At 40.3% G+C, this 9,427-nt stretch overlaps 1 protein-coding gene across 3 annotated transcripts in view; it reads left to right on the forward strand.

Annotated features, from left to right (window-relative positions):
* The window catches only part of LOC128703497 (ATPase family gene 2 protein homolog A), a 197,434-nt gene that overhangs the window by 45,010 nt on the left and 142,997 nt on the right, over positions 1-9,427 (forward strand). For all 3 annotated transcript variants that reach the window (XM_070087022.1, XM_070087027.1, XM_070087035.1), the window contains one exon: positions 6,648-7,496. In XM_070087022.1, the coding sequence (XP_069943123.1) occupies positions 6,648-7,496 (849 nt within the window). The remainder of the gene's footprint in view (positions 1-6,647; positions 7,497-9,427) is intronic.

Raw genomic sequence — 9,427 nt, forward strand, 5'->3', positions numbered from 1 at the left:
GTTATGTAATCTATTATCATAATACAATTTTTTAGATCTTCTTATCAGGCTGGTAAGTGCTGACGAGTAACGTTTAGACTGTTCTCTAGTTATTTGACCCATTCTATACTGTTTTTCTTATTTGTGCTTTGTGTTAATGGATTTGAGGATGCTTGGTGTTAGTCTCTTTGCTGTGATCTGTTTAGTTTTTTGGGGGCAATGTTTGTTATAGAGGCTTTAGGCTTTTTTTAGAAAATTATACCTCTTCGTGCCACTTTCAGCAACACTAGTATGGCTACTGGGTGTCACGATTGCTTGGCAGATACAAGATATAAAAATTAAAATATCATAACACAATTGACAAACACAGCTGCCTTGTAGCAGAGAAAGACTGGACACGTATGAATTAGGAATGCTGGGATGGTGGGGGGTGGAGTCTGGGAGTGGTAGGGGATGGTGGGAGGGCTCCCCGGATGCTACACAACAAGGTGGCCGCTTGAGCAAAAGAGAATTTTTTTTTCCTTCCCACAAACTGAACCATGTTAAATTAATTATACAACGTGTTACATAAAATTGTGCAGCAATTCTTCAATGGCGGTCTACTGTATTATTATAATAACGATAGAGCTTCAGTTCCATAAAATAATAATAAAATAATGATAATCATAATATAATACTATATTATGATTATCATTATATCATTATTATTATTATTATTATAATAATAATAATATATTAGCAATCTGTTCCTGGAGGTGTTACTATTATCGAAATCTACGATTTTTGAATCAATTTTCCCCATAAGAAATAATGCAAATACAATTAATCCGTTCCTGACACCCAGAAGTATTAAAACAAAAAAAATTTTTACACGAAATGTAGATGTAGTACATAAACAATACAATGGGACACGATGAATGAAACATTAACAGCATAACACTTACCTTTATTGGTGATTCTTCTTAGTGTATGGAAGACTGGAGGAGGAGAGAGATTGAATTACTGTTTGGAAGGGGAATCCCCTTCCATCAGCACCTAAGGTACCAAGTGCTTTTCTGGGGTTACTTCTCTTCTCTGTTTCTTAATGCCACTAGGACCAGCTTGAGAGTCACTGGAGTCCTGTCTCGCAAAAAAACTGTCCAGAGAGCTCTGTTTCTGGCGTCTCTTTAAAACTTCCCTAAAATGGGCCAAGACTTTGTCACTGTACAAGTTGCCAACATGGCTTGCAACAGCCTTGCCAGGGTGATGTTTCTCCATAAATCTTTCCATCCTACCCCACATTTCAAAAATCTCCTTAATTTCTGAAGAAGGCACCTTCTTCCATCTCTTCCTCCTCTGCAGCAAGATTCTGAGTTGCGATCTGTTGCTGTTCCTGCTGAAGCTCTTGCAGCTCCTCAGTGGTGAGCTCTTCATTGTGGTCTTCCACCAACTCTTCCACATCCTCCAAACTCACATCCAACCCCATGGAACTCCCCAGTGCCACAATAGATTTAACAACAGACATAGGCTCATCAGGGTCAGTCCCAAACCCTTCAAAATCCCTCTTGTCGACACAATCTGGCCACAATTTTCTCCAAGCAGAGTTCAAAGTCCTGGTAGTCACTCCCTCCCAAGCCGTACTTATAAGGGTTATGCAATGGAGGATGCTGAAGTGTTCTCTCCAAAAATCTCTTAGGGTCAAGTGAGTGTCTGAGGTCACATTAAAGCACCTTTGAAACATTGCTTTGGTGTAGTTTTTTTAAAGTTTGCAATGACCTGCTGGTCCATGGGCTGGAGGAGAGGAGTGGTATTGGGGGGCAAGAACTTTACTGTGATGAACCCAAACTCCTCTAAAATTAGGTCATCCAAGTTTGGAGGATGAGCAGGTGCATTGTCCATTACTAGGAGGCACTTGAGATCCAATTTCTTTTCCAGGAGGTAATTCTTCACACTAGGGCCAAACACTTCATTGAACCACTCGACGAAAATTTCCCTCGTGACCCATGCCTTACTATTAGATTTCCAAAACACACACAATTTACTCTTCATAACATTGTTTTTCCTGAACACACTGGGATTTTCAGAATGGTACACTTTGAAATCCCCACTAGCATTAGCACAGAACATGAACGTCAGCCTGTCTTTCATAAGCTTGTGTCCTGGCAGTGCCTTTTCCTCCTGTGTAATGTAGGTCCTCTTTGGCATTTTCTTCCAAAAGAGGCCTGTTTTGTCACAATTGAACACTTGTTCAGGTTTCAGTCCTTCAGCCTCTATGTACTTGAATTCCTGCACATATTTTTCATCCACTTTGTGGTCCGAACTGGCAGCCTCACCATGCCTTACCACACTGTGTATGCCACTATGGTTCTTAAATCTCTCAAACCAGCTTTTGCTGGCCTTAAATTCACTCACATCACCACTATTTGCAGGCAATTTCTTTACCAGATCGTCTTGCAACTGCCTAGCCTTTTCACAAATAATCGACGTCATAAGACTATCTCCTGCTAATTGTTTCTCGTTTATCCACACCAATAATAACTTCTCAACCTCTTCGAGTACTGGTGATCTCATTTCTGTCAGCATATTTACCCCCTTTGCAACAACAGTGTCGTTGATTTCCTTTTTCTTGGCCACGATGGAACATATGGTTGTATAGGGTTTGTTATACATCCTGGCCAGTTCGGCCACACTTACGCCACTTTCATATTGTTCAATGATGTTTTTCTTAAATTCAATCGTATTTCTCACCTTCTTTACCAAAGGCTTGGCACTAGGAGCTTTCTATGGAACCATGGTAGCTTATTTAGTGCTTGCAAGCACTAAAATGAATGGAATATTATGAAATATTTCGTAGGGGCAAGTGAGGGGACCTTCGCTCACTGGTAAACAATGCCACACTGGCTGGGTAGGGAGGCCGCCCCGGCTCACATCATGCGTACGCTTCCCGGATGAACTACTATTCGTGAGTCAATCTTCGATTAGCGAGCCCATGTTTTTACGAAAATATTACAGTGGACCCCCGCATAGCGACCTTAATCCGTGCAAGAGGGCTGGCTGTTATGCGGAATGTTCGGTATGCGAATGAATTTTCCCCATAAGAAATAATGGAAATCAAATTAATCCGTGCAAGACACCCAAAAGTATGAAAAAAAAAATTTTACCACATGAAATATACATTTTCCTACACACAAAGAGAAGGATACATGCACAATAGTAGAGTAGTACATGCACAATATATATTGTGCATGTACTACTCTACTAAATGAAGAATAAATGACACTTACCTTTATTGAAGATGCAGCAATGACTGATGAGACACTGTGTCCTGGGAGTGCCTTTTCCTCCTGAGTACTGTAGGTCCTGTTTGGTATTTTCTTCCAGAACAGGCCTTATCACACTGTGTATGTCACTACGATTCTTAAATCTCTCAAACCAACCTTTGCTGGCTCTAAATTCACCAATATGAGCACTAGTTCCAGGCATTTTCCCTGTTCACCTGGGTGTTAGTCGACTGGTGTGGGTTGCATCCTGGGAGACAAGATTAAGGACCCCAATGGAAATAAGTTAGACAGTCTTCGATGACACTGACTTTTTTGGGTTATCCTGGGTGGCAAATCCTCTGGGGTTAATTGTTTCTTGGTATTCTCAATAAGCCACACCAACAACGGTGCTACAGCAGCAGCAGCAGCTGACGGTGGTACAGCAGCAACAGACGATGCTACAGCAGCAGCAGACGATGCTACAGCAGCAACTGACGATGTTACAGCAGCAGCAGACGATGCTACAGCAGCAGCAGCAGCTGACGGTGGTACAGCAGCAACAGACGATGCTACAGCAGCAACAGACGATGCTACAGCAGCAGCAGACGATGCTACAGCAGCAACTGACGATGTTACAGCAGCAGCAGACGATGCTACAGCAGCAGCAGCAGCAGACGATGCTACAGCAGCAGCAGCAGCTGACGGTGGTACAGCAGCAACAGACGATGCTACAGCAGCAGCAGACGATGCTACAGCAGCAACTGACGATGTTACAGCAGCAGCAGACGATGCTACAGCAGCAGCAGCAGCTGACGGTGGTACAGCAGCAACAGACGATGCTACAGCAGCAACAGACGATGCTACAGCAGCAGCAGACGATGCTACAGCAGCAACTGACGATGTTACAGCAGCAGCAGACGATGCTACAGCAGCAGCAGCAGCAGACGATGCTACAGCAGCAGCAGCAGCTGACGGTGGTACAGCAGCAACAGACGATGCTACAGCAGCAACAGACGATGCTACAGCAGCAGCAGACGATGCTACAGCAGCAGCAGACGATGCTACAGCAGCAGCAGACGATGCTACAGCAGCAGCAGACGATGCTACAGCAGCAGCAGACGGTACTACAGCAGCAGGAGCAGCTGACGGTGGTACAGCAGCAGCAGCTGACAGTGCAGCAGCAGCTGACAGTGCAGCAGCAGCTGACGGTGGTACAGCAGCAGCAGCAGCTGTACCACCAATAGTAGCGATGGTTGATTGGGGTTTATTATACAACCTGGCCAGCTCGGAGACACGCACTCCACTTTCATACTTATCAATGATCTTTTTCTTCATCTCCATAGTAATTCTCACCCTTATTGCTGTAGGGTTGACACTAGAAGCTTTCTTGGGGCCCATGGTCACTTATTTTCCAGAAAAAAATCACCAAAAACACTGTAATAATACGAAATGTTCCGATTGTGTGCTTGGATGTTACCGCGGAGGCTGGCTGGTAAACAATGCCACCGGCGGAACATGTGAGCGTGGCTCAGGCCGCACATTGGACGCGTCTCGGACGAAGGGCGCTGAGCGGGTTTTTGGGCGGTATGCGAGGCAAAATTTTAGCGATCAAAGCGTCCGGTATGCGGATTGTCCGTTATGCAAGGCGTCCGGTATGCGGGGGTCCACTGTACTATGATTTCCGAAATTTACGATTCTCGAGCCCTGCGATTATCGAGGGACTACTGTAGTAGTATTATATTGTTATTATTATTATTATTATTATTTTATTATTAATTTATGGAACTGAAGCTCTATCGTTATTATAACAATACAGTAGACCGCCATTGAAGAATTGCTGCACAGTTTTATGTAACATGGTTATGGTTTTGAATACTTGACGTGCTGTTGGAGTGTGAGCAAAGTAACATTTATGAAGGGATTCAGGGAAACCGGTAGGCCGGACTCGAGTCGTGGAGATGGGAAGTACAGTGCCTGCACTCTGAAGGAGGGGTGTTAATGTTGCAGTTTAAAAACTGGAGTGTAAAGCACCCTTCTGGCAAGACAGTGATGGAGTGAATGATGATGAAAGCTTTTCTTTTTCGGGCCATCCTGCCTTGGTGGGCATCGGCCAGTGTGTTAATAAAAAATTATTATTATTATTATTATAATTATTATTATTATTATTATAACGATAGAGCTTCAGTTCCCTAAATTAATAGCAGAAATAATAATAATAATATACCACTACTAATATTATTATTATTATTATTATTATAATGATAGAGCTTCAGTTTCCTAAATTAATAATAATAATTATAATATTGATAGAGCTTCAGTTCCCTAAATTAATAATAATAATGCATAATACATATGTAATAATTCAGATTGCTTCTGCTAGTTGGCACAGCTGGTAAGCAGTAAACATGTTTACATCCCTGCGGGGGCAGTTTTCTCGTGCTTGTTTGCATTTTTTTCAGTCGTTTGGCCAAATTTCTTTTGTCTAACCATGGGTCCTAGTGATCTACTGCAGTTAGCCTCAAAAATACTCTGTTTTCTCTTACATTAAGAACATGGGAAGATACTATGGTCAAATTGTGACAGAAATGGTCTACGCTTCTGCCGCTGCCACTTCCTCTGCCACCATATTATGGTTTATTTTATTCATTCTAGAGTACATATCATGTTTCTGTGCTAATTATATTGTTTATTATGTCATATTAGATGAATTGTGATAGATAAATAAGCCGTTAAGTTGATAATAGTGTCATATTTAAGTATTTTTTCTCATCTCTCCAGAGTGCAGGAACGAATTAATGGCTTTTCAATTGATTTAAATGAGGAAAATCAATTTGATATACGAGTAAATTGAGCTAGCTCCTGGAACGGATTAAACTCGTAAGTCAAGGTTCCACTGTATGCATTTGTATATGCAATGATTTCTGTATATTCTATATATGTAGTGATTGTTGTATATTCTATATATGCAATGATTATTGTATATTGTGTATATACAGTGATTACTGCATATTCTGTATATGCAGTGGTTAATGTATATACAGTGGACCCCCGCTTAACGATCACCTCCAAATGCTGCCAATTATGTAAGTGTATTTATGTAAGTGCGTTTGTACGTGTATGTTTGGGGGTCTGAAATGGACTAATCTACTTCACAATATTCCTTATGGGAAAAAATTCGGTCAGTACTGGCACCTGAACATACTACTGGAATGAAAAAAGTTCGTTAACCGGGGGTCCACTGTACATACTGTATATCAAGTGATTACTGTATATACTGTATATGCAGTGATTGGAAATAAAGAATCTGAATCATGCCATATCTATTTTAAATCTTTTTTTTTTTTTTATATTACACTTAATTTCTTTTAAGTTATATGTTATCTCTCCTGTTGCTTTTGATACTCAAAAACACTTACATTATATTTGCAGGCTGTGTGCAGTACTTCCCCGAAATTTGTAGTAACACACTGCTCTGGGTCAGGAAGATCAACACTGTTAACCTGACTGATGAAGTGTTGCTGACACCCAGCAACACATTACCCGAACAACAACATTCTTTCATAGAACGACAGTTGAAATATTTATTATATAACAATTTTCCCTTAGGGTCACCATTCACTTTAAAGCTTGGTGACAAGGTTTATCTTCCTTCATTAAATAATGCTGATATTTCATTCAGTGTGACCAGCTATAATGTGTGTAATAAATCTAGACCAAGTTCGCTACAAGGTGGAAGTTTAGTTGAAGACTTTAAAAACCTGAACCTAACTGGCAGTGATGATTTACTTTATGAGAGTAGTGGAAGTATTCCACCACTTCTGGTGACAGTGGACGAGTGTGAAATATCAGTGGTAAATAACTCTTCTACATCCATCACGAGCAGCGCTTTCCTCACTCTTGACGAGATTTGTTCAGTTAGTGTGGCGTCAGATAGCAGTGTCTGTGACAACGATGTGTTAACCTCCACACCCAAGAAAGTGATCACCAGTGACAGTAACTCGCGTAGATCATTTCTTACCTCAAAGACTGATAATAAGGAAATCTCTCTTTCTGAAAAAGATCAATCTCAAATTAATGGAGGTGATTGTTGCCAACAAAGCTGTGGTTGGATTAGAACTGGACTGCAAACAAAAGTTAAATTACAACAGTTAAAGAAGAGTGATGATGCTGCTCAACCTGCCGCTGCTCAAGTGGTGCCGAAGCGGACATATTGCAGCAATGCTGCATATACCTCACTTTTGAAAATTATGCAGACTAAACTCAACATTAAATTTAAAGGTAAATACTTTTTTATCTTCAATTTTAAAAAAGGTTTTGCAGATATACACATTAACCCTTTGACTGTCGAAGGGCCCAATCCTGAAGTTGCTCCTGGTGTCGCAAAATATTCGAAAAAAAAAAAATTATTTTTTCTTATGAAATGATAGAGAATCTTTTCCCGATTGTAAAGACACCAAAAAAACGAAATTTGATGGAAAACTGACGGAATTACGCTCTCGCGAAGTTAGCGACTTCGGCGATATTTAAAAATCGGCAATTTCGCCCACTTTGAGCCCTATTTTCGGCTAATTCCGTTATTCCAGTCAACCAAACTCATAACTATTTCTTCAGAACTCTATTTTTTCTATCGATTGAGCACAAGAAACTGCCCATTTACCGATTTCAACTACCCAATAACATGGTCAGAAATTTGCAATTTGGCCAATTTCACGAAAATTAAAAAATACGACAATTTCAAAATAAGGTCCAGAATGAACAATGCAGACATTCCTGGCTCTAAAATAAGATTTTCTTTGTTCATCAGTCATGTCTCCAGGTCCCTGTGATATTACTCTTGCTTTTTATTTTGAAATTTTATTCAAACAAAAAATAGAAGATTTACTGTTATGCAGACTACTGCAATACTGTAATAATTGTAAAAATTACATCAACCCATTCATGACTGCATATTAGAATGGCTATTTGGACATTTATTGGACAATGACATCATTTGTTTACTTTTGAACATCGACAAAAATCAAACATTTCCTGTACTTTGTGCTCCATTTCCAGGTTCTTTTTATAGTAAAATTAATCAAACTCACCTCCATTTCTATAATATAGTTTCCATTCTATCAAATGAGACCATGAAAACGAGAATACAACCACAAATACTATACGAAAATAGACCACAAACTGGGCATTTTAATTAAAAAAAACGGTCGGAGTTTTTTTTTTCTCATTATGCACTGCGTGCTCCAGGATTTTTTTTATGTGGTGCACACTGACCACACAGACCCATTCTCTCACATGTGGGCCTACTAGCTTTCTCCTGCCTGATTTGAAGCCGCTAGAATTTATGAGTATATATACGTCAAACACGGTACCTCACAAACGTATATATACGGCCGCGACAGTCAAAGGGTTAAACTGTGATATCTTAAAGGAGGTTCCTTGAAGTTAGTGAGGGGCTCTTGATGCAAGAATTGAAAATTGTCCTTACCTTCCTTGGATCATACCTGACTGCCAACCATTCCTCAGGTATATGACCCACATGGGTTTGGATCCACTCTTGTGGGTCACAACCTTGCTAGGTGAGGCCCTGAGAGAAGAAATATTTTAAATGTTTTTCACATTGGTTTTGTAAAATAAAAATTGCATTTTATAATATAAATTAATATAAATATTGTAGAATATTCGAGGTAGTAGGTTGGTAGACAGCAATCACCCAGGGAGGTACTACCGTCCTGCCAAGTGAGTGTAAAACGAAAGCCTGTAATTGTTTTACATGATGGTAGGATTGCTGGTGTCTTTTTTTCTGTCTCATAAACATGCAAGATTTCAGGTACGTCTTGCTACTTCTACTTACACTTAGGTCACACTACACATGCATATACAAGCATATATATACATGCTCCTCTGGGTTTTCTTCTATTTTCTTTCTAGTTCTTGTTCTTGTTTATTTCCTCTTATCTCCATGGGGAAGTGGAACAGAATTCTTCCTCCGTAAGCCATGCATGTTGTAAGAGGCGACTGAGATGCCGGGAGCAAGGGGCTAATAACCCCTTCTCCTGTATAAATTACTAAATTTAAAAAGAGAAGCTCACGTTTTTCTTTTTGGGCCACCCTGCCTCAGTGGGATACGACCGGTTTAGATAACTAACTGCTTGTTATAATTGCTGTGACTGTTGACTTGCTAGTAATACTTGGCTGTTGACTTGCTAGTAATA

The sequence above is a fragment of the Cherax quadricarinatus genome, chromosome 2, assembly GCF_038502225.1.
Source record: "Cherax quadricarinatus isolate ZL_2023a chromosome 2, ASM3850222v1, whole genome shotgun sequence".
Lineage (NCBI taxonomy): Eukaryota > Metazoa > Arthropoda > Malacostraca > Decapoda > Parastacidae > Cherax > Cherax quadricarinatus.